At 45.8% G+C, this 25,533-nt stretch overlaps 1 protein-coding gene across 9 annotated transcripts in view; it reads left to right on the top strand.

The window, feature by feature from the left end:
• RAMP3 (receptor activity modifying protein 3) overlaps positions 1-21,459 on the top strand; it is a 469,110-nt gene extending 447,651 nt beyond the window's left edge. For all 9 annotated transcript variants that reach the window (XR_009542077.1, XR_009542078.1, XR_009542079.1 and 6 more), the window contains one exon: positions 21,266-21,459. Coding sequence is in view for 2 of the 9 variants with exons in the window: in XM_060157453.1 (XP_060013436.1) it covers positions 21,266-21,417 (152 nt within the window). In the remaining 7 variants the exon portion in view is untranslated. The remainder of the gene's footprint in view (positions 1-21,265) is intronic.
• The last annotated feature ends 4,074 nt before the right edge of the window (positions 21,460-25,533 follow it).

The raw sequence follows: 25,533 nt of genomic DNA on the forward strand, positions 1-25,533 counted from the left end.
TGGCAAAGCTTTGCAAAATTTAATTCCTTGGGTCGGGGGATGAATTTCTGAATGAGGATACCCGATTCGCATCGGGGTCTCGGGGAGCCAAGGACTCGGGGTTTTATCATTAGCACCTACCTCCCCCCCCCCCACAAATGCGCGTCTGCAGGTGCGCACGTGGTTTTCGTCCTTTCCACGTAACTTCTCAAAGAGGTGAGGGCTCACACTTGCCGTCTGTACGCAAGTACTTGGTTAGCAAAGTGGGCCGGCGGCGAATGGGTCCTTAGCAAGGCTTGTCAGAGATCTGACATGACGCCTGTTCTTGTTTTAGGCATTGTTTTCAAATAGAGCTTACATTCACAACAAAAGAATATAAAACCCAATAAAGCCAGCACTGCTGAAGCGTGATTAATAACCTAAGTCCTTAAAATTGGTGATTTCCACTATCATTTTTTCAGGTCACTTTGTATTCCTGTACTAAGTTTCCTGCGGTGCGTTGAAGTGGAGACTTTGGAATTCTCGCTCATCTGTGCAATGTAAACACTTTGCACTAGGGGGGGAAGTCCGAGAGCACAATTGCGCCGGGAGGTCTCGGTGAATCTGGTGGGCCGGCTCCGTGCGGATCTTTTCAACTGTGTCTGCGCGCCCCTTCCCTAGGTGACCAACAGAGGACGCCAGTGGTCCAGGATTGAATTTGGAATTACACTTTCAAGGCTCTTACAAAGGGCGTGTGGATCAGCAGTGGGAAGTGGCGAGACCACCGCGTGAGCGGACTTTCCTGGACGCTGTAGAAAACGGATACTTGCCCTAGGAGGAGGATCGGTGTCTAGGAGGACCCTTTTGCAGTTTGCAGTAGAAACAGCAAATCAGGACCTCCTTGCATTCCCTCCTCCACCCCGGGCAGAGCTCTACGCAGCCGTGGGTGAAGTTAACACGGTCCCTACTCTGTGTGTGTATGTGTGTGTATATATATATATGTATGTATATATCACCATACATCGCCTCCTTTTAGTAAATTGGGAAGGCCGATTTACTCATAGCAAATAAATAATAAAATAATAGTACTAACTGAGGCTTTACAAAGGAGAACAGATAAAAGGCAAACAGAGAGGGTCTTGTCTCCCCCGGCCCGCAAAGGCACAGCCCCTCATGTCCCCGTCGTGCCCCACCTCCTTCCCCATCACTCAGGCTAGATTGCCCTGTTTACTGTGAACTGTGCCATAACCATCGCTGTCTATTCCCTTTCTCCTGTACCACTCCTTGTACCTGTATGTTATCTGCTTTGACAGCCAAGAACAGGGTCTCCAATTTCATTGGAAAATTGAAACAAAACATGTGTTCCTCCTTAATAGCTAACCATGGAGAACTTGACTCTGATATTCCGGCCGGTTTCTGTATCAGAAGATTCTTGGGGTGGCAGGTCCGCCTCTGTTTAGCACAGTGTTATACCCGGGGCTGAGCTGGTCTTTGGTCAGTGTGACATTTTTTATCAGCATTGTCTATTTTATTTTATTTTTGGCTGCCTTGGGTCTTTGTTGCTGCACACGGGCTTTTCTCTGGTTGCGGCGAGTAGCAGGGGCTACTCTTCGTTGCGGTGCGCAGGCTTCTCATTGTGGTGGCTTCTCTTTTTGGGAGCACGGGCTCTAGGTGGGCGAGCTTCAGTAGTTGTGGCACACGGACTCAGCAGTTGTGGCTCACGGGCTCTAGAGCGCAGGCTCAGTAGTTATGGCGCACGGGCTTAGTTGCTCCGCGGCATGTGGGATCTTCCTGGACCAGGGCTCGAACCCGTGTCTCCTCCATTGGCAGGCGGAGATTCTTAACCACTGCGCCACCGGGGAAGCCCATACCAGCATCATCATCTAAGTAGCGGACAAGGGAAGCCCAGGGAGAATGTCTAAAGTCACAGACCTCGCCGTGCAGTTGGAGAAAAGGTGAGTGTTCTGCGCGGAGTCCCTAGGGGGCGCCTAAGCGTCGGGATGTCCCTGAACAAGCCAGAGACCAAGAAAACTAAAGGTTACACTGTAACTAGCAATAACATTCCACAACAGCGTTTCATAGACTCTCATGACCTTTCTCGTGAAATCTTGCAAAGTGAATCTGGGGCAGTGATGTGGGGAGAATTGTGTTTCAATTTTTAATCATTTTTATTTCACAAAACTGCAGGGAACCACAATCCCCTCCTCCCCCCACCATGGAATGTAGTTGTTGCAGGGAAGACTTGGGGACTTGGACGGGATAAAACTTAATTTTGTGGCATTCTAGTTAATTTTGTCAAACTACCAATTCATCTGGCGTTTGTGGTTATTAACATAAAGTGGTTGGTAGGAAAGATGGCTTTTCCCCTGGTGAAGGTACTTGGCATAAATTGCTGAATAATTGTGAAGTAGCAGACAACAGTTGACATAACAGACAGGAGACAGGATGGGATATATCCCTTTTCACTAACAAAATTCAGTTGGCCTGATTATGAGGGGTGATTGCTGGGTCAGCCTGCCTATCTTCACCTCATGACAGAAGCCACTCATTTCTTAGAGCAGCTCACAGGCACCTTGTCTCCATATGACGTCCACCTCCCTTGCTTCTCTTCTGCCCTAGCTGGACACACCACCCTATGGTCTCTCTCCCTGCCCCTAGCAGCAAGACCTCTCTTCTGTGTCCCAGAGGTATGACTGTCAGGTTTACCTACCACAGTAGACTCTGAAACAGAAATGTCCTAACTCCTAGAGGGGAGTGATGTTATGGACCTAGTTTCAGGGATCGGTGCCACTCTGCCTAAAGCTTTGCCATTTCCCGCTAGAGGAGGTGTGGGTGGGGAGAGGGAACCTAATTTCCCCTCCATCAGATGGCCTGCTAGGTAAGTCTCCTGAGTTTGGGGATGCATTAGGACATTACTGCTGAGAAGAACACTAGAAACGACCCTAACCTACAAATGACACCATTAAGAGTTTATCTGTCCGCAAACAGAGCACTTCCATGTGCTGGCCACAGCGTCCCACAGGCTGTCTGGAGAGACTGATGGGGGCCAGACAGTGGTGTGCAGTGTGACCATGAGAAACACAGAAGAGTTGACCAAGTGTGTTTGTGACCCAGGGGAGGGGGCACAGACTCTCCTGTGTGGTCGAAAGGAGCTTCAGAGAGGTGAGTTGAGTCTTAAGGAGGGATATGAGCTTGCAAGGACCGCAGCTCTGTGTGCCTGGAGGGATGAGGGAGGCCTTGGAACGGACAGCATGGGTGTTGGCACGTGTCTTTCAGAGGAGGTGGAATTCTGAGAGGGAAGCTTGATAAAGTGGATTGGGAAAGTGGCACCAGTGGCATTAGAGCCGGGGACTTCAGAGTTAGTGCCATCCTGCTTGGTCTGACAATTTGGAGATGGATGAAGGGCTTCCAGAGAAAGGGCTTGGGCACGTTGTAAGCAGAAGACAAGCCTTCTGGGCTCCCACCCGGTGAAAGGCAGGTTTCTGTTCAGCACAATGATTCCCTGTCCACAGCCTTTTCTCTCACAATAGCATTGCTGTCCCCATGGGCCCTGGCACCCATGCCTGTGTAGTCATTTACAGGGCGAGGGCTGCTCCTCTGTTCTGGTCGTTCACAGGGGGGCAATTCCTGAGTCTGTCTCAGATCCAGCTTTTGTTCAAGGCTGGAACTTCGGGAACTAAGAGGGAGATTGGGACCTTGATCACAGGAGACCTGAGTGTTTGCCCACCCTTGCTAGCTTCTGACCGGAGCAGGTTCTGAACCTTGATTCCAAGACCAGGAAAGAGCACTGCTGTGTATCTCATGGCATCCATGGAAGGATTAGCTCTTGGACACAGTAATGCCAGTACATGGGAAGTCAAAATTTATTCCTGTATTTACAGAGCCACCTGAACAAACCTTAAATTAGAGGATTTACTCTCAAATGGATTCCAAACCAAAGCCCCCCACCCCCCTCCAGATTCCTGACTCGTTAGTTCAAATGTTAACATGTTTCCAGTTGCTGCTCTCTTTGGGGATGGTATGCAGTGGTCAAACTGGCCATGGGCATAATAGGGTCTTTCCCTGGCCGATAGGGAGCAAGGAAGATTTGGGGGGCATTTTCCATTCAGCTGGTTTGCCTCTGGCACTGACACCAATCCTGTCACCTCCCAACCAGTGATCTCCTTTCTGTTACTCTAGTTTGCATTTTCTAGAATTTTATATGAATGGAATCATACAGTATGGACTCTTTTTCCTCTGGTTTCTGTTACTCAGCATAATTATTTTGAGATTTATCCCTGTTGATGCAGGGAAGAATAAAGAGTTCACTTCTTTTGTTGTTGAGTTGAATCCCATTGTATACATACAACCCTGGCTTTTTAAATATATTAACTTGTATATTTGAGTTGTTTTCATTTTTTGGCCATTAAACATAAAACTTCTGTGAACATTCATGTACAAATATTTGTATGGGTGCAAGTTTTCAGTTCTCCTGGATAAATACTAGTAGTGGAATATCTGGATTATATGATATATAATCATATATATACAATACATATAAAATATCATATATGCCCAGACATTTATATATATTCATATATAGAATATTTATACACATATATGTGTGTATATATATATAGATATACTTGATGTTTTATGAAATTGACAAATTGTCAAACTGTTTTCCAGAACGTTTGTATCATTTTACATTCCCACCAGCAGTATATGACAGTTCCAGTTGCCAACACTTGGGATGGGCAGTCTTTTTAATTTTAGCCATTCTATTATTGAAGTAGTGGTATCTCATTTTGGTTTTAATTTACATTGCCTTAATGAGTACAGAAGCTGAGCATTTGTCTTGTGCTAATCTGTCATCTGTGTATCTTCTCTCTTCTGAAGTGTCTGTTCAAATTTTTGCCCATTTAAAAAATTGGGCTGTTTGTTTTCTTATTGAGTTTTGAGATTTCTTTATACATTTTGGATACAAGTCCTTCTTTACTGGATATATTATCTCCCAATCTATGGCTGGTCATTTAAATTTTTATCAAGATATTATGAAGAGTGAAAATTTAAATTTTGATGAAGTTCAGTTTATCCTTTTTTCTTTTATAAATTATGCTTTTAGTGTTATGTTTAAGAAATCTTTGCCCAACCCAAGGTCACACACCAGGGTTTATCTTGTTTTCTTCTAAAAGTTTTATAATTTTACCTCTTACATTTAGGCCTATGGTCCATTTTGAGTTAATTTTCAAATTTGGTGTGAGGTATGGATTGAAGTTATATCCTATTTCCTATTGTCTTCATTTTCTGAAGACAATCCTCCACCGAACTGCTTTTATGCCTTTGTTGAAAATCAGTTGTCTATATATGTGTGGGTATAATTTTGGGTTCTCTATGCTCTTCCACTGATCTATTTATTATGCCATCTCTATTTATTTATCTTTCTGCCAGTATCACACTGTTCTCATTACTGTGGTTCTATAATAATCTTAAAATCAGATAGTGCTGGTTCTTCAAATTTATTCTTTTTTTTAAAAAAAAATTGTTTTGGCTCTTTTAAGTCTTAGAATTTTCGAACCAAATTTTCAATATAGATAGATCTATCTATATATATCTAGATATCTATATCTATATCTAGATCTAGATATATCTACCAGCATTTTGGCTAGGATTTCTCTGATTCTAGAGATCAATTTGGGAAGAATTGACCTCAATAATATTGGGTCTTCAGACTCATGAACACAGTATATATATCCATTTATTTTTCAGCGTATAAGTCGTGCATGTGTTTTGTCATACATATTTCTAAGTATTTCATATTTTTGGATGCAATTGTAAATGGTATCTATCTATCTATCTATCTATCTATCTATCTATCTATCTATATATATATATATATTTTTTTTTTTTTTTTCCGGTACGCAAGATTCTCACTGTTGTGGCCTCTCCCATTGCAGAGCACAGGCTCCGGACGCACAGGCTCAGTGGCCACGTCTCACGGGCCTAGCCGCTCCACGGCATGTGGGATCTTCCCAGACCGGGGCACGAACCCGTGTCCCCTGCATCGGCAGGCGGACTCTCAACCACTGCGCCACCAGGGAAGCCCATAAATGGTATATTTTTAAGATTTAAATTTCTAAGTTTTTATCACTAGTATACAATTGATTTGGGTATATTGATTTTGTCTCCTGCAAATGTGCAAAACTCATTTATTAGTTCTAGTAGTTCTTTTTTTTTTTCAGTTCTAGTAGTTCTGTTATGTATTACGTCATCTGTGAATAAAGAAGTTTTACGTTGTTTTCCAATCTGGATGCCTTTTATTTCTTTCTCTTGCCTTGTAACACTGACTGGAACTTCTAGTATGATGCTTGAAATGGTAAAAGAGGACATCCTTGTTATGTTTCTGATCTTGGGGGAAAAGCATTCGGACTTTTATAATCAAGTATGATATAAGCTGTCGGTTTTGCATGGGTGACAATGATCAGGATGACAAAGTTCCTCTCTTTTCCTGTTTTGCATAGAGAGCATTTTATTAGGAATGGATGTTGACTTTCGTTCAATGCCTTTACTGCATCTATGGAAATGATCATATAGCTTTTCTTTCTTAGCTAATTAATGTGGTGAGTTACATAGAATTATTTTCAAATGTTAAACCAGCCTTGCATTCTTGGGATAGCACACACCACCCCAATCTCTTCCCTTAGCCCCTTGGTCTTATTCTTTTATATATTGCTGAACTTGGTTTGCTAAAATATTTTTTCAGAATTTTTGAGTCTGTGTTCATGAGAGATATTAATCTGTAGTTCTTTTTCCTTGTAATATCTTATTTCTGGGGGAGTTTGTATAGAGTCTTTGATATTACTTCTTCTTTATATAGTTGGTAGAATTTATCAGTGAAACCATCTGGTCCTGACGTTCTCTTTATAGGAAGTTTTTGATTTGTTTTGTTTTGATTTTCTCTCTGCAGGCCCCGAGGGTGGAGCATCAAACAACAGAGGATTATTCTCAGGTCCTCAAACCTAGTGGAATTTGCCCTGCTGGGTTTTGGACTTGGGACCCATGACCCTTTTATTCCTTCCAATTTCTCCCTTTTGAAATGGGAATGCCTATCCTATGCCTGCCCCACCACTGCATTTTGGAAGCAGATAACATGTTTTCTAGTTTAAAAGGTCTACACATGGAGAGGAATTTTGCCCCAGGATGGGTCATACCCTCAGTATCACCCATCTGGGCCATTTAGGCAAGTAGATTATGGGATGTGGAACTTTTTGAGTTGATCATATTTAGATGAGATTTTGGGATAATTCTGGAATGAAAGATTTTAAGATGAGGTGAATGTATTTTGTATGCAGGACAGATGCCAATTTTTGGAGGGCAGAGGGCAAAATATACTGAATTAAATAGTGTTACCTTGAAATTCATGTACACATGGAATGTGAACTTATTTTTAAACATCTTTGCAGATGTAATTAGTTAAGATGAGCTCATATAGGATGAGAGTAGGTCCTAAATCCAGTGTTAGGTGTCCATGTAAGAGGATCTCGACACAGACACAGACAGAGGGGAGAACGCCTTGTGAAGAGAGGCAGAAATTGGGGAGATCTAGCTATAAGCCAAGGAACGCCAAAGATTGCCTGCACCACCATACGCTAGGGGAGGTGAGGAATGATTCTACCTAATGTCTTAGAGGAAGCCTGGCCCTGCTGTCACCTTCCTTTCAGACTTCTGGCCTCCAGAACACGGAGGTAATAAACTTCTGTCATTTTAAGCCACTCCATTTGTGGTAATTTGTTAGGCAGCCTAAAGAAAGGAATATATTTTGTACTTGAAACAATGAGATTGGATGAAATTACCAAAGCAGTGAGTGAGGTCATGAGAAACTAAAAAGGAAAAAAAAAGCCTGAGTTATCAGCGAGGGAAGGAGAAAAACCAACACAGGTGGGAGGAGAAAGGGGGAAATAGAGATCACAAGCATGGGAAGGGGAATGGCTTGGGAAAATGGTAGCATTAAGGACCCACTGGAATGTCATGAATTTAAAATAAGACTAATTAGCATGACCGTGTCCTGTTCTCCAGCTCTATTCAGCAACAGGTGCAAAGAGCTGTCAGACAGTTGGACTTAACAGGGAGTGGTTTCCCCAAGAGGGTGAGCTGAGGGGAGATGGACCAGGAATTGAGACAGGCGGGCTATGAGTGACCACAGACTTTAAGTTCAAAAATCAGTTCTCCTTTCAGTTTGATCAGCTTTTGCTTCGTGTATTTTGAGGCTCTGAGTCCGGCATATATATTTTGGAATCCTGTGAATTGACGCTTTATCGTCACGCAATGTTCCTCCTCACCTTGTTAACATTCTTTCCTCTGAAGTCTGCTTATTTGATGCTAGACACTCCAGTTTCTTTTGATTATTGTCTGCATGCTATACCTTTTCCTATTCTTTTATTTTTTTAATTGGCCCACTTAAGAATTAGACAGTTCTTCTTTTAGAAGAAGTTGAGAATTAGACAATGAAGTCGTTCTTTTTTAAAAAGTGTGGGTACATCTGTTTTTTAAGGACTAATCCCAGATACTTAATTCATTCAAGTAGTTTTCTATCCTCAGCAATCAAACTTTTAAAATAGTTACAGTGTTCAGCGAAAGAGTTGTCAATGCTGTACGAAGGGTAAACTATCACTAGTATTTGTGTCCATTTTATAAGATGCAATTTGTGAAGAGTTTTATAAAAGTTCACCTATGTATATACAGGTAATTTGCCTCAAAGAATGTCTTAGAAACACAGTATAAACATTTATACTATAGACAGAGTTCACTGTCTCCACTGGGGCTGTCCACAGAATCAACAGGTTTTCTTGAAAGCAGGTACAAAGTGACGTCAGCACAAGATCTGCTGGGATGACTGCCCCATAAAAAGGAACAGGCGTGGTTATCTGTGGCTTTTAACCTTGAGCCGCAGTTAGGCTGCGGATCCCCACCCTGGCGATCTAGAGTCAGCAGGTGGAGATGGCAACTTCTCCAAACATTGTATAGACACTGGTTTCCTGGCTCTGATGGAGACTTCGGAGGCCATCAGAAGTCCATGGGCTCAGATCCGGGGCAGGATGAACCTTGACATCCCACTTTCCCCCATCAGTGACCGGCCACAGGTCTCAAAGTCTGTGTGCAAACATCTGGATGACCACCTGGCTACTTGACAAACCTCCCGTGGTTGTCTTCCTGACCTGTTTATGGCTTCCTCCTTGTGAAGGAAAATCCTTAGAGAACATTTCTGTTCTCTTTTATGCAATGTGTTACATTCTCTGGCTTTTAATTTCTTTTATCTTTTGTTTTCCACAGTTTGATTATGAAGTGTTTGGCTATGATTTCACTGGAGTTTATCCTCTTGAAGTTTTCTCACTTCTTGAATCTGTAAATTTGCATTATTCATCAATTTGGGGAAGTTTTCAGCTATTCTTTTTCAAATTCTGTTTTCTCTGCTGATCTTTTCTTATCATCTTCCATGTTACTTTGAGATTGTTGTGTACCTCTCTGGTGCTCTGGTCATAACACATTTGTTTTGGATCTTTTTTTCTCGCTGTTGTTTAGACTGGATAATTTCTATTAATCTATTTTAAAGTTCATTAACTCTTTTCTTCATGATCTCCATTTTGTTACTGAGCTGATCCAGTGAATTTTTATTTCACATATTACATTTTTTCTTCTAAAATTTTCATTGAGTTATTTTTTACATTTCCTTTTTCTGTTGAGCACTTTTCTTTCACTTGGAGGTTGTTTTCTTTGGCCTCATGGAGCATGGTTTTAGTGGCTACTTTACGTTTTTGATCATTTCTACGTCTGGGTTGTCTGGAGGTTGGCCTTTGTCGACTGTCTTTTCTCTGGAGAATTATTCATACTCTCCCAGCTTTTCTGCTGTGTGTTCCATGCAAGAAATGTATGTCCTTTAGACCCTAGGTGCAGGGTCCTCTTATAATCTTATGGGGAATGTTGATGCTGTTGTTTGTTTGTTTATTTATTTTTTAGCAGTATATCACCTTGGTTAGGTCCAACCACAAGTTCTGTTTCACGCTCTGTGGCCAGTGGTTCTAATCTCAGTTCTGCTTTAAAGATTTGTGATGCTGCTTTGGGTCTGCCTCAGGCCTGAATTATACAGGGGTTATTCTGTGATGTGGGCTCTGGTCTAAATCTCAGTTCAGTTCTCAGAGCATTTGGGATGCTGCTTTGGGTACCTCCCATTCACGTGCCCCTTGGGGATGGAGGACCCACTTCCAGGATGGCTTAGTGACATGGCTGTTGGCAAGAGGGTTCAGTTCCTCACCACGTGGGTCATCAAGCTGCTAGTTCATAACATGCAGTTGGCTTCCCCAGATCATGTCATCTGAGGCAGAAGGCAGCCGGGACAAGAGCCACAATCCCCTTTAATGACCTGCTCCTCAAGTCACAAACTGTCACTTCTTTATTCATTAGAAGCAAGTCACCAAGACCAGCCCATACTCAGGGGAGGGGAATCAGGCTCCGTCTCCTAAAGAGGGAATACCAATCAATTAATTATTGAGGGAAGAATATGAACTTTCCAATTACATCTGTGGACTTATCTGTTTCATCTTTTATTTCTGTAACTTTTTGCATCATGTATTTTCAAGCTTTGTTACTAAGTGACTATACACATTTAACATTGTTTGTCTTCTTGATGAATTGATTCTCCTTTAAAAAACGAGTTCTTGGGCTTCCCTCGTGGCGCAGTGGTTGAGAGTCCGCCTGCCGATGCAGGGCACACGGGTTCGTGCCCCGGTCCGGGAAGATCCCACATGCCGCGGAGCGGCTGGGCCTGTGAGCCATGGCCGCTGAGCCTGCGCGTCCGGAGCCTGTGCTCCGCAACGGGAGAGGCCGCAACAGTGAGAGGCCCGCCTACTGCCAAAAAAAACCCCAAAAAACAAAAACGAGTTCTTTCTTTGTCTTTGGAGGTACTGTTTTTCTTGAAGTCTGCTTCATCTGATATTGATTTAGCCACTGAAACTTTCTTATAATTAGTGTCTGCTTGGTATATATATTCCATTCTTCTGCTCTAAGCCTAATGGTTTGTTTATATTTAAAGTGCATCATTTATAAATAGCCAGTAGTTGGGTCTTTCTTTGATTTTTAAACGTAGTCCGATTATCCTTGTCTTTAAAGTGGAGTGTTTTTGTTAATTAATGTTTAATCTAATTATTCCTTTGATTGGGTCGAGTTCACCATTTTCCTGTTTACTTTATTTGTAAATGGTACTGATTTTCCTCTTTTCTTTTTACTTATTTGTTCCACTGAATCTTCATCCCCCTTCTCTTTTCCTGCCTTCCTTTGGATTCATTAAATATCTTTTGGTTTTCCACTTTCTTTCCTCTGTTGGCTTTTTGTATTGTTTTCATTGTTAACTTTAAGATTTTGTGTGTGTGTGTGTGTTGTTTTTATCTTTAACTTTAAGATTACAGTGACCCCACTAACCGTTTCTCAGGAAACCAGGAGTTCCTATCAGACCACTTCTCAATGTGAGAACTTCAGAACAACGTAACTCTGTTACCAGGATCTGCACTGTTGTGCTGTTGTGGTATGTGTTTTACTTACACACATGCTATGAAACACACAACACATGCTATTATTTTTGCTTTAAAAAGAGTCTTACATATATTAAAAATATTTTTGTCTTTGGCCACGTGTCGACTCACGTGGGTGACTCCATCTCTCTCTGGAGACACGTGTTTCATCTCAGATCATCCCCTTCAGCCTGAAGATCTTCCTTTAGTATTTCTTTCAGTGTCGGAAGGGTGCTGAAGCCTTCTCTCAGCTTTCTTTTTTTTTCTGGGAATGATTTATTTCATCTTCATTTTTAAAGTCTGTATTTGCCAACTCTAGAATTTAGGGTTGGAAATCTTTTTCTTTCAGCATTTAAAAAAAATTAATTAATTAATTAGTTTTGGGCTGAGTTGGGTCTTTGTTGCTGCACGCAGTCTTTCTCTAGTTGTGGCGAGCGGGGGCTACTCTTCGTTGCAGTGCACGGGCTTCTCATTGCGGTGGCTTCTCTTATTGTGGAGCACGGGCTCTAGGCGTGTGGGCTTCAGTAGTTGTGGCTTGCAGGCTCTAGAGCACAGGCTCAGTAGTTGTGGCGCACAGGCTTAGTTGCTCTGTGGCATGTGGGATCTTCCTGGACCAGGGCTCAAACCCGTGTCCCCTGCATTGGCAGGTAGATTCTTAAGCACTGCGCCACCAGGGAAGCCCTCTTTCAGCATTTAAACAGAAGATTTCATTTTCATCACTCTGGCTTCCTTTGTGCTTTAGGAAAAGTCACCTGCCTTTCTTTTTGTTGTTACCCTGAACATAAGTTGTTTCTTTTCTCTGCATGCTTTTACCCAGCTTCTCTTTTTCTTTGGTTTTCAGAAGTTTGACTAGGGCATGCCCTGGTATAGATGTTTGTGTTTATCCTTCGTTGGATTTGTTGAGCTTTTGAATTGTTGGTTTGATGACTCTGACAAGGTTGGGAAATTCTCACTTATCATCTGTTCAAATGTTTCTTTTGCTCCTTTATCACCCTCCTATGAACTCAGTTACATCCTTATTAGACTGTTTGATATTGTCTACATATCTATGATGTGATGCAGTATCTGTTTTATTTCTTTCTATGCTTCAATGTGAGTCCTTTCTATCGACTTATCTTGAGTTCACTGATTCTTTTTGTTCTGTTCAGCCCCCTGTTAAACCAACTGAATAGGTTCTTAATTTCAGTTATAAGGTTTTTGAATTCTAGCATTTCCATTGGGATCTTTTGCCTAGTTTTTCATTTCTTTGCTTAAATTATCCATCTTTTAATTCATTTTCCTATTCTTCTTTGATGACTTTAGTATACTTATAAGTTATTTTAAATCCTTTTCTGCTAATTCCAAAATCCGTGTCATCTCTCAGTGTGCCTCTGTTACCTGTTATTCCCTTTATTGTGGCTTTCATTTCCTTGTTTCCATGAACATCTGATAATTTTGGTTTTACCCTTGACTTTGACTATAAAGAACAGTGGAGAGGGTGACCAGAGTCAGGAGCTCATCCCTTTGATCCAATCAGGAGTTAAGCTGGGCCATGGCTGGTTTGTGCTGTTAGTAGTTGCAATTCATTTCTGGTTTCAAACATCTTGAGGGTGACACCAGATTCCTCTCTGAAGTAAAGGCTTTGGATCTAAATGCCTCCAAACTATGGAGATATCCCTGTCTCTCTTTGTAGACTAACCTCCATCTTCTCAAGTGGGAGAATCGGCACATGTGTGAGCTAGCTCTTTTTTTGGGGATCCTCCAGATTCCAACCCATTAAATCTCTTCATCTTGGCCAAGTTGCTCATCTGCTCTGCAGTGATCTCAAGGAGGAAAGCGGCCATTGATCTTTTCTTACCTGGGGAGGGATTAGAACTCTTCCGGAATTCAGTAAATTTGGACTTCTTTATATCTGCATATTTCTGATAGGTTTAAGTCACATTTTATTTTGTTCTAAGTGTATCTTCTTTTCTCATTGTTTTTCTCATTGTGAGAAAACAATGGGACGTTTTGGTGAGAAAACAAAGGGGTGGTCTTTTTACCGTTTTCTGTATTCTGCCTTGAAGCAGACGTCTCAATCATCTTTACAGATGCATGGCATTTCCTCAGGTGACGTGCGGTCACTTTCCCAACTAGATCCTATTGATTTGGAATGTTTCCAGTTTTCTCTTTTCTGTTTTTTTTTCTTTTCCTTTCATCTTTTTGTATTTTTGTAAAATACTGCTGCAGTGAGTAACCCTGTGCATATGTCTTTTTAAAATTCTTGCCAGTAAATTCCTAGAAGAGACGTTGCTGGGTTGAAGGGTAAATGCCTGCATGATTTAGCTAAATTGCCCTCCACAGGGACTGTGACATTTTGCATTCCCCCTGGGTTTATGGGAGACAGTGTTTTCTTTAGTCTTGCCTCATTATATGTGGTCAACCTTTTGAATTTTTGCCAATCTGATAGGTGAGAAGTGGTAACTCAGTATACTTGGAATTTGCTTTCCTCTTGTTCTCAGTGAGTCAAGCATCTTTGCATATGTTTAAAGGTCATTTTCAATTCTTTTTTTTTTTTTGTGAACTGCTCTGTAAACTTCTTGTTCTTTTTCTTCTCTCTTCTCTATAGTAAGAAACTTCGTATTTTAAGGCTATTAATCATTTGTGATGTAGGTTGCAAATTTGTTTTTCTTTGCGGTACGCGGGCCTCTCACTGTTGTGGCCTCTCCCATTGCGGAGCACAGGCTCCGGACGCGCAGGCTCAGCGGCCATGGCTCACGGGCCCAGCTGCTCTGCGGCATGTGGGATCTTCCCGGACTGGGGCATGAACCCGTGTCCCCTGCATCGGCAGGCGGACTCCCAACCACTGTGCCACCAGGGAAGCCCCGGTTGCAAATATTTTACATTTTAATTTTTTTCTGTCGTTTTAATGTTTTGCACAGACTTTTGACGATCCATCTGGAAGTCTAATTCTTGAAGGCCTCAGTAGTCACTTCAGACACAATTGGACTCGTCAGATATTTTTCACTTATAACGTAGATTTGCTGCAGGATCTCAGAAAGCTTTCTTTGACACATCTCAGTTTTCTAATAATCCCCTTTAGTGGTTTGGCCACACTGAGTTATGTCTTAAAGACACCGTACTACTTCTTGCCTTTTGTTTAGGTGCTCAGTGCCTTTCCCTTCCTCTGGCAACTTCAAAACAAGGCTGAGTGGTTACCACCTGTGCCAGGCCTTCCCTGACACCTCCAGACTTTTTACTACTGTCCTCTGTGATTTTCCCGTGCTCCCATCATAGAGCTTATGCTGCTTTTAAGAAAATTGATTACATGCCTGTTTCTCCTCTTCAGGGCAGGGACCAGATCTTACTCAAATCCTGAATCAAATCCCAGGTCCTGAACCCGGGTACTCAGTGAATATTTTAAAGGTGGAGAAAGACATATGATTTGGCTGTGTCTGCTGGGCAATCGGGATGTCGGGGGTTTTAACCCATGATGGTGGGCCCAGTATCTCAGTGACCAGAAGCAGGGGTAGGGGTATTTAGAAGTCAGAGGTCACTACAGGAAAGGCAGGGGCCTTGATGTGGCGTCAGGGTCAGGATGGACTGCTGCTGTGGTCATCTAGCAGCTGAATCGCCGGGGGAGGGGGCAGATATGGGAAATAAAAGCACCATCGGTCACTCCTTGGACACTGATTGTGTGGCATTCTCTGTGCTAGGCACCTCAGTTTATAATACTCAGTCCCTGCAGCAATTATTTCAGACCGGGAATCAGACTCAGGGAGCCCCTCCGAAGAGGCCATTAAAGTGGGTGGTGGTGACCCTGAGGGTGCATCCTCTGTTCTCCTAGCTTGAAGTGCGTGCCATTCTCAACCATAGGATCGTGCCTTCATTTAAGATTGTCTTCCAATGCAATTTCTAGTAGGACTTCTCAACGCAGAGGCCACTGCTATTCACCAAATAGATGAACCGTGCTCTTACTTCTTGAGTTTGCGGACATAGGATAAAAGCCTCCGGCTCTTTACAGGGGGAAACCTGGCAGTGTGTTGGAAGGCAAGTGGGATGCCACCACTACAGCTGCACAGGTGGGATTTTACCCACTGTGGGTTATTTAGGAAGATACATGTTCTGCTTTTTGCACCTTCTTTTAAAAAAATGATGTATTTCTTAATTGCACAGCCTGTCCCTGTCAGGGCAGACAGAGGGGCTCCTGTGCGGCCAGACTGACACAGAGTGGGAGATGGAGTTCTGCCCTGAGTCCATGGTGTGCCACCCTGCAGGGCCTTTCCCTGCCTGCGCTTCCTGTGTGGGAATTGCCTATGGTCCCTGCTTGCGGCCTGGGCACAGGGAGAGCTGAGATGCAGCAGTTCCAGACCGTGCAGCCACTGGCCTAGACTCCGTGGGTACCCGGGGCCAGCAGTACCGTGAGAACAAAAGTACAAGTACCCGACAAGGTGGCAAGTCATGCATTTGTTTTACTTTGAATATTATTTCAATAATTTGTATTAATCTGGAACGTCTTTTAGCTAAGCACACATGCAGAACCGTGAGAGGGGCTCTCCGGAGCAACACGCCCCATGGCAAATGCATTGGGGGTTGCAGCGATATGTCATTGGGAGAGTCTAGTCATCCTGGGTTCTGGGGAGACTATCTCCTGCATGTGAAGTCTGGGCTGAACCCAGAACCTGGAGTTTAGAGAACGCCTGGGAGAATAGGAGGAGGCCGTCCTGGTCAAATATTCCAGAGACTTACAAAAAAAATAAAAACGTCCTCTGTTGCGTGGGCACATCAGCTGCTTTTAAAGAGTTGGTGGAATATTTATTGTTGGACAAGATTCCATTTCTCAGTGAGGCAGTGGGAAAGATTTCTGACCTCCCATACTTTCCTCATTCCATGTAAAACAGCCTTCCCGAGGACTGTATATGTGTGTGTGAGCGTGTGCGTATGTACGTGTGTACACACGTATGAGTGTGCAAGTGTATGTGATCGCGAGTCTGCATGTGTGTTTTGTGTGAGTATGTGCCTGTGTGATGCAGACACAAATCCACATTTGCCGATTTTATCACTTGTTTTTAGTTTAACGAAGTATTAGCTGAAGCCATAATGAAGCAATAATTATCAAGATTGGCAAAAGTGCAAGCATCAAGTTAAAAACAATTTTAATGGCCAAAATAGGTTGTATTTTGTTGAAATGCAGTAAATAATTTTCATTAATTTTAGGTTGAGGGAGTTAAAAAAATAAAACCTGTGTAAAGACTTCTGATTAGCCCCACCCCCGCCCCAAATTTTTGCTAAAGTCCTGGCACAATAGGAAATTTATTTAAAACGTGGTCACTGTAATTTTCACAAATTCATCAGCTTCGAAGCACTCAAAGAAACGCGTTGAAACATATAAAATAAATTAAGAATGAGAGTGAGTAACTTCTCTAAAAACCTGCAAACAAATAAGCAAATTCCCAGCCCCACAGAGGCAGGCCATATAAAAGTGAACCCCAAATAGTGCAGACTATTTCCTGTGTGAAATATACAGCATGTTGCTTGACCTGAGTAAAGTGACAGGGCTTTGGAGAAGCCGCCAAACCTTGCCTAAATCCCAAACTTGAGAGCCTTTTGGCTGGTACTTTGTGTTACCAGGGCAAGGTAGTCAAGCAAATCTAAATCCCCACTGCTCTGAACACCAAAGCTGTACTTTCAAACGAATGGCTGGGCCTTCCCTGGTGGCGCAGTGGTTAAGAATCCACCTGCCAAGGCAGGGGACATGGGTTCGAGCCCTGGCCCGGGAAGATCCCACATGCCGTGGAGCAACTAAGCCCGTGCGCCACAACTACTGAGCCTGCGCTCGTGTGCTACAACTACTGAGCCCACGTGCCGCAACTACTGAAGCCTTTGCGCCTAGAGCCCATGCTCTGCAACAAGAGAAGCCACCGCAGTGAGAAGCCCGCGCACCGCAACGAAGACCCAACACAGCCAAAAATAAAAATTAAAAATATATAAATTAGTAAAACAAAAAATACCGAATGGCTGTGCTAGACCCTGAATATGGCCTGTCCTGGGAGGGAGGGGTCGGGGGGCGGATGGCCCCTTACTGAACTTCCCTGCTGGGGGCCCAGGGCTCTGGCTGGTGTGATGCAGTCTCCCAGCCCAGACACATTAATGGGTGTAGGGTCCTAATCACTCTACCTAGCCAAAGGGTATTCAAAATAAGAATAACGCTCAGATAAGTGTGGCAAAGTGTGGATAGGGTGTGACCATTTGAACGGGGGCTCCTTGTGCCAAGAGAGCTCTGTAGGAGTCTTTGGGGGCTTCCTGGTGGGAGCAGCTTGCCTTGCAGGGTGAGGCTGGGTGGGTGCAGGGTCACAGGTTGGGGTCTGGCCCAGGTAGGAGAAGTGAAGGTAGGGTCTTGGAGCAGGCCATCCATGTGGTGTGTGGGTGGGATGGGATGGGCTTGGGGTCCTGATCTTTCCTCTCCTCTCCTCCCCGACTCTGCCCTGCACCACTGGGACTTCAGGGTGCTACTGCCCTCCCCCTTCCCTCCCTCAATGCAGAAGACAGTCTTATCAGGACTTTGCGCCTGGCCTGTGTGTGCTGGACCTGGGTTCTGGCCCCCATGGGAGGCCCTGTGTGGTTGGCCCGTACACAGGGCCTCCTATGGGGACCAGTGGGATCCCATCTCTGGGGTGGGATCACACCTCTGGGGTGGCTGAGCTCACACAGCCTCTGTGTAATCCTCAAGCATGACGGCCTTCTCCACTTGGCTGAGTTACGGACATACAGAGCTCACCAAAGTGAGGTCACACCACCCACATGTTTGTTTTGGTGAACAAAAAATGTTTCCTGCTATTTCAGTAAACAGCAAACGTTGGCAGCCATCAGCCACTGCAGCTGAGGCCCGCCCTCCCCCTCCCCCCAAAGGTGCACCCTGAGGGGATTCAGGATGGAGAAAAACAGGATACTGGCCCTAGAGAGTTGAGATATATATCAAAGGAATAATTTCAATGAGCCCAGACTCTTGCATCTCCCCATACATAGAAAGGCACTAAAATCATTAACTTGAGATGTCTGTTTTTTTGTGATTAGCAGTAATCTTTTTTTTTTAAAATTAATTTATTTATTTTTGGCTGCATTGAGTCTTCGTTGCTGTGCGTGGGCTTTCTCTAGTTGCGGCGAGCGGGGGCTACTCTTCGTTGCGGTGCGCAGACTTCTCATTGCGGTGGCCTCTCTTGTTGTGGAGCGTGGGCTCTAGGCACGTGCTTCAGTAGTTGTGGCTCACGGGCTCTAGAGTGCAGGCTCAGTAGTTGTGGCGCACAGGCTTAGTTGCTCCGTGGCATGTGGGATCTTCCCGGACCAGGGCTCGAACCCGTGTCCCCTGCATTGGCAGGTGGATTCTCAACCACTGCGCCACCAGGAAAGCCCCAGCAGTAATCTTTTGATGTTTTGGCTACTTTTTTTTTTTCCCAGCAAAAATTCCTATATATCCTGGCTCTTCCCTTACCTCTTAGGAACAATTTCTCAGCGCTAGCTGAGAGCCTGTCTCCTGGGCTGTAGTCCTCAGTAAGGTCCTAGAATAAAACATACTTCTCAACTTCCAGGTTGTGCATTTTTTTCAGTTGACATTTTCATGCTGAAAGACCTGGTGTGGCTTCTTTCCTGAGAAAGACTTTTCCCTGGAGCTATGAACAGGCACCAGCCTCTAGGACATTAGTCCTGGAGAGATTGTTTCCCTACAGGTCTGGGACTGACTCCCTTTCTTATCAGGGTCCGTACAGCCTGTAAAGGAGGGTTTAGTTTTACAGGCCGATCCTTAGAACAGACCTCGTCTCCTGATCTGTCCTGATGGTGGGAGCCCTCGTCAGCCAGGGTGTTCACAACCTGGGGATTTCCACCTGTTCAGACTTCTGTCATCACGTTGTATAAGATGCTCTGGTCACCCTACCGGTTACTTATCCAGCTAACCAGTTTGAAGAAAGTAATACTCTAAGGAAAAGTAATCCTATAATTAGTAACTTATGTTGTCGAATTTTTTTTAGTCAAAAACGTCATTAGTATGTTAATTAATATATGAATGCGAATTCATGTTAATGTACTATTCTGACACCAGCTACACTTCTGATCACCAACTCCCATGTTGGGAGTTTTTCCCACACCAAGGCAGCTCTCTGACACCAGCTGGGTGTTCTGCAGTTCAGCTCAATTCTGACTGTCTACTCTCAGGTAACATCAGATCCCACGAGACGGTACCCCTTCCCCCCAACTTCAGATGGCAGTCACAAGTTCCAGGTTGTCACCTGTGCTTCTGATCAACTGGCTATAGGTGGGAAGTTCCAACGACCCCCTCTGTGGGTTCAATTCATTTGCTAGAGTGACTCTCAGAACTCAGAGAAGCATTTGACTCACTAGGTCACCTGATTATAAAGGCATAAAAAACTCAGGAATAGCCAAATGAAAGAGATTCGTACGACAAGGTACGGGGAAAGGGCATTGTTGATGAAAAATTAATCAGTTGATCTAAGAAAGAAATGGAAAAGTTTATTCAAGCCAAATGGAGGATTATAGCCCTGAGAGAGCATCTCGGAAAGCTCCGAGAACTGTTCAGCCCATCAGAAGTCAAAGCACGGTTATATAAGCCTTCCGAGACAGAGGGCTGTACGTTAAATGACATATTATGGACAGTTTCCACAATCCAGATCTGTAAGTACAAAGTGGTGGGTCATCCCTGTAACCCAGCAGGACCCTATGGGGCCTTCCCGGGACAGACCCCTCCCCCATATCCTCTGCTGTAGCTCCTCTCTGAGGTACCTAGATAACAGTATGTGATGGACATTTCCCGAGTTGCTTTACAGACGCTAACCCCCCCCCCCCGGAAATGGAAGATGTTAACCACTTGATGACCTTGAGCATGTAGCCCCCAGGCTTACTGGAGACTAAAGATCGATAAGGCTGACCCCTGTGACACCAGCCTGTTACCTCACCATCCACCGATCAGAGAATTGCGCACAAGCCGATCACATACCCTGCGACCCCCCAACCCGCCAAAACGTGGCCTTTAAAAATGCTTTGCTGAAACCCTTCAGGAAGGTTGGGGTTTTGGCTTTACTGTGTGTGGGCATGCAGACCCAAGTCTGGTTCCATAACCTTGTGACCCCTTACAAGATCAAGAAGGAAGGTTATATTTTCAGGAGAGGCCAGGAGAAAGTTCTCTTTATGGTTGAGCAGGGATTCCTTCTGATGGGAAGGTTAGGTCCATACGCACTGCACATAAACAGTGGTGGGAGAGAGGAGGCCAGAGAGCAGAGAAAAATTTTATGTTAAAATTTTTCTTGGCTTGCCATAAAATATGAATTTTATTTCATAGCCAGATGGAAGAGATGCATAAGGCAAGGTATGTGGAAAAGGTGTGGAGCTTCCAGGCCCTCTCCAGGAGCACCGTTCTCCCCAAATCTTCATGTGTTCACCAACCAGGAAGCCTCTGAACCCTGTCCTTTGGGTTTTTATGTAGGCTTCATTACATAGGAACATTTGATTAAATCATTGGTCATTGGTGGTTGATTCCACCTCCAGCCCCTCTCCCTTCCTGGAGGTCAGGAACTAAAAGTTCCAACCCTCTAATCACGTGGTTTGCTCTCCTGGCAACCAGCCCCCATCCATAGGGGCTTTTCAAACTCACCTCATTAACATAATAAGAGATATTGTACCATTATCGCTCACATTGTAATAGGGCAGAGCCAGATCTGACTGCGTGTTGGATCTGTTCCTTTTACTTTAACCTTTGCTTTCTGCTGCTTTTGTTCACTAAAATGATACTGTCTCTACAGAATGGCCTGCCTCGGGAACCCCGCCCCTCTGCCTGAATGTTAAACCAAAGTGCCTTTGTTCAGGCAAACATCCGGACCCTGTCCACCTGTGGATGGCTGCAAGAAAGAAGAAATTAACACCTCCCCTCCCCAAGGCTGGTCATTCCAGGTGATATTGCAAAACGTATGGCCTTTTTACTTTACTTCCTCATCTCCTCCCCCTCTGTGCTATAAAAGAAACTGGCATCCAAACCCTGATAAGATGGTTACTTTGAGACTTTAGCCTGCCAGCTTCTCGGTCTGCAGGCTTTCCGAATAAAGTCGTATTCCCTGCCTCAACACCTCGTCTCTGATTTATTGGCCTGTCGTTCGGTGCACAGCGAGCTTGGACTCGGTAACATCACAGGAAATTACAAGGGTTTTAGTTGATCTGTGCCAGAAAGGGGATAAAGACCAAATATATATATTTTATAATAAAATCCAATAGCACAATACGTTAATTATTAATCAAATCCACCAAAAAGCTGGTTATAAATCCAGTTTTAGAACATGTTTTGAACCTGACATATTCTCTCTGCCCCCAGGGAGTGGTTGGAGACACACTTTTTGGCCCCTGACTCCTTTGTAAGATCCCTACAGGGGTCTTGAACGTGTCTCTCGGAAAATAGGCAATTCTGCTCCCAGACCAAACACTGCTAAATTCCCGGTGAGTGGCTACAACTTCGTTTTCTGCAGCAACTGTTTCCAAGGAGTGCTATTAGCGCTGGGTGGAAACCCACCAGCAAATCTGCTGTGAGGGATTTTCAGCTTCACTAGAAGCAGGAAGCCACAGTAATATCCAAAGTAGAGCCTGCCTGGTGCAGCCTGACCAGCTAAGCTGGTTAAATGTTTGGTTGTGATTTGAGGGTCTAAAAACTTTGAATGAATGAATGGAGTTCTTGGTACATCTTCATTGATGGCTGTCAGTTTCAAATGAAGAAAGAAGCTTCTGAAGGACTGTACAGATGAGGTGACAGGCTTAAACACTGAGCAGAAATAACAGAGCAATAATTTTTCTACTCTTTTAAAAAATGAGTCCCTTCCTGTGATCCTACGGGATGTGGAAACTCAGTTATTTGGAAATACCAAGTACTATGTAATCACGTAGGTTCGCCTCAAAGAAATGAAAACGCTGATTTACCTTTAAGAAAATTTAGGAAAAGGTAATAAGTGCAATTATATATCATCATTTTATATCAAAGTAGTACCTTTCCAGAAGGTTATTTGCTCCTGTGATCAGAGATTTCCCCAGGTATTAACAGATTAGGACTCACTAGAATATCTGCTAAATATCTTGCCTTGGTGGAATGGAAGCCCATCGCTGCATAAGTCAGTTTTGTTAGCGCTGTCTTCTAAGTCCAAAAGGGCAAGTCTTATTGCTTTTACAGCTACTCTTCTTATTACAGAAGCTTTTAGAAGGATGAATGTGCTTTTAGTTAGATTGAAGGCGGAGGAAGAGACTCAGTACAGTGGCTGAGTCAGCGGGCAAATACAGCTGGTGGTCCAGGGTGAGCCAGCGCAGGTCCTCTAGTTTGTGGTTTAGGCAGCATTTAGGGTTGTTCTTTTCAGTGACGTTGGAATTGCTCCCAGGCCACAGCCCCACTTCTGCATGAATTACTTCTGTGCACACCTGTTGGCAAGAATGGAGGCTGCGGTCATGCCAGGCAGCCCAAGGGCCTAGGGAATGTCCAAGCTCAGGGTTCCCATGACCCCAAAGAGGGTACACTGCGGTTTTCCACAAAGAGGACACACCTTTGGGCTTCCTTCTGCCTGCATCTTTTTTTTTTTTTTTTTTTAAGCTGGGATATAGTTCCTTACTACACAAGGATCCACTGAGCCTGTTGAGAGAAGGAATTTGCCAAGTTCCTTCCTCCACTTGAGAAAAAGAATCATCATAAAAACACGAGTTCACATTTCAAATTCGGTCTTTCTTACGCGTCACGTCCCCTCCAACAGGTAGTCTCTTTCCAGCGTTCCCTCCAGCCTCCCCTAAAGCCAAGGGTGGAGGGACCGGCCTGGCACATCTCCCAAAGTGTCTTGTCTGGATTCCTCAGTGAGAGAGGACTTGGACCAAGAGAACAGAACCTCATTCTCTGACACGGGGGATGCCAAATTCATACTTGTTGGGAAAAGGAGCCCTTAGCCTGCAGGACTATGGTTTTACTGTTCCTAATAGAACACTGAACTCTCCAGCTTCCCGAAGCCCAGGGCAGAGGCATCCCTCCCCTCAGAATAGCTGGCTGAGCTGCAGCCGTCCCCTCATGAGTGAAGTTTTGCTCCAGGAAAACCCAGCTGCCCTGGCAACCCACCAACAGCTTGCCACCTCCAAAGTGGACTCACGGGCCCATCGCTCTGACTTGAACGTGACCAGGTGGTCTTGCACCGAAGTCTCATTCTCGGTACAGGTGAGAGGTTTTACGTGACTCAGGTGTCCCGCGTGACTCACCTGTGAGCTTACGTTCGGCTGCCGTAGCGGGAAATGTGCAGGGCAGCGCTGGACGCTCTAGCCGGGACCAGCTTCTCCCCACGTCCCCTTGTTCGCTATTGAAAACTTAACATTAGGAGAGAGGAGAGGGCACCTCCGAACACACGCCCCTTCCCAGAGGCTGGGGACTCAGCCTGATTTCGTCCCTGGTGAGGCTCCACCTCACCCCCAGGCACCTGGCTGTCTGGCCTGTCAAGTTCACACAAGGGAGATCCCACCAGGAACCCCTGTCCCCCTCGACCCACAGAGGGTGTCAGGCAGCCTCCTGCCCCTTCTCCCAAGGGCGCTGGGCCCAACCTGCCTCTCGCCCCCCCGCACCTGCTGTTCCTCCAGATTGGTCGTTGTCGTCCTCTGCCAGGGTGCGCATCGGGGCAACAGGCAAGGCCTGCTCCTTGGATCGAGGGGCACTGATTAAGGGGAGCTCACAGTCTCTCTCCCTTCCCTTTCCATTTTTCAGAGAAAGACTCCGACAACGTGGAAGTGTAGAGTGGGATGTGCCAGTCTGCCAGACTTGCCCCGCCCCCTCCTGTCCCCACCTGCCCTTACCTGCCTTCACCTGTCCCCACCTGCCCTGCCCCGCCCCCTCCTGTCCCCACCTGCCCTTACCTGCCTTCACCTGTCCCCACCTGCCCTGCCCCGCCCCCTCCTGTCCCCACCTGCCCTTACCTGCCTTCACCTGTCCCCACCTGCCCTGCCCCGCCCCCTCCTGTCCCCACCTGCCCTTACCTGCCTTCACCTGTCCCCACCGGCCCTGCCCCGCCCCCTCCTGTCCCCACCTGCCCTTACCTGCCTTCACCTGTCCCCACCTGCCCTGCCCCGCCCCCTCCTGTCCCCACCTGCCCTTACCTGCCTTCACCTGTCCCCACCTGCCCTGCCCCGCCCCCTCCTGTCCCCACCTGCCCTTACCTGCCTTCACCTGTCCCCACCTGCCCTGCCCCGCCCCCTCCTGTCCCCACCTGCCCTTACCTGCCTTCACCTGTCCCCACCGGCCCTGCCCCGCCCCCTCCTGTCCCCACCTGCCCTTACCTGCCTTCACCTGTCCCCACCGGCCCTGCCCCGCCCCCTCCTGTCCCCACCTGCCCTTACCTGCCTTCACCTGTCCCCACCTGCCCTGCCCCGCCCCCTCCTGTCCCCACCTGCCCTTACCTGCCTTCACCTGTCCCCACCTGCCCTGCCCCGCCCCCTCCTGTCCCCACCTGCCCTTACCTGCCTTCACCTGTCCCCACCTGCCCTGCCCCGCCCCCTCCTGTCCCCACCTGCCCTTACCTGCCTTCACCTGTCCCCACCTGCCCTGCCCCGCCCCCTCCTGTCCCCACCTGCCCTTACCTGCCTTCACCTGTCCCCACCTGCCCTGCCCCGCCCCCTCCTGTCCCCACCTGCCCTTACCTGCCTTCACCTGTCCCCACCTGCCCTGCCCCGCCCCCTCCTGTCCCCACCTGCCCTTACCTGCCTTCACCTGTCCCCACCTGCCCTGCCCCGCCCCCTCCTGTCCCCACCTGCCCTTACCTGCCTTCACCTGTCCCCACCTGCCCTTACCTGCCTTCACCTGTCCCCACCTGCCCTTACCTGCCTTCACCTGTTCCCACCTGTCCCTATCTGCCCTCACCTGTTCCCACCTGTCCCTATCTGCCCTCACCTGTTCTCACATGTCCTCACCAGCCCTCACTGGCTCCCTCTTTCCCCTCCCAGAGGTGGACGTGGCTATCGATTGGTGAGTGTCGCACAGGACCTCCCCATGCACCTCTGTGACGTGTAGAATTTCACC

Source organism: Lagenorhynchus albirostris, chromosome 8, assembly GCF_949774975.1.
Source record: "Lagenorhynchus albirostris chromosome 8, mLagAlb1.1, whole genome shotgun sequence".
Lineage (NCBI taxonomy): Eukaryota > Metazoa > Chordata > Mammalia > Artiodactyla > Delphinidae > Lagenorhynchus > Lagenorhynchus albirostris.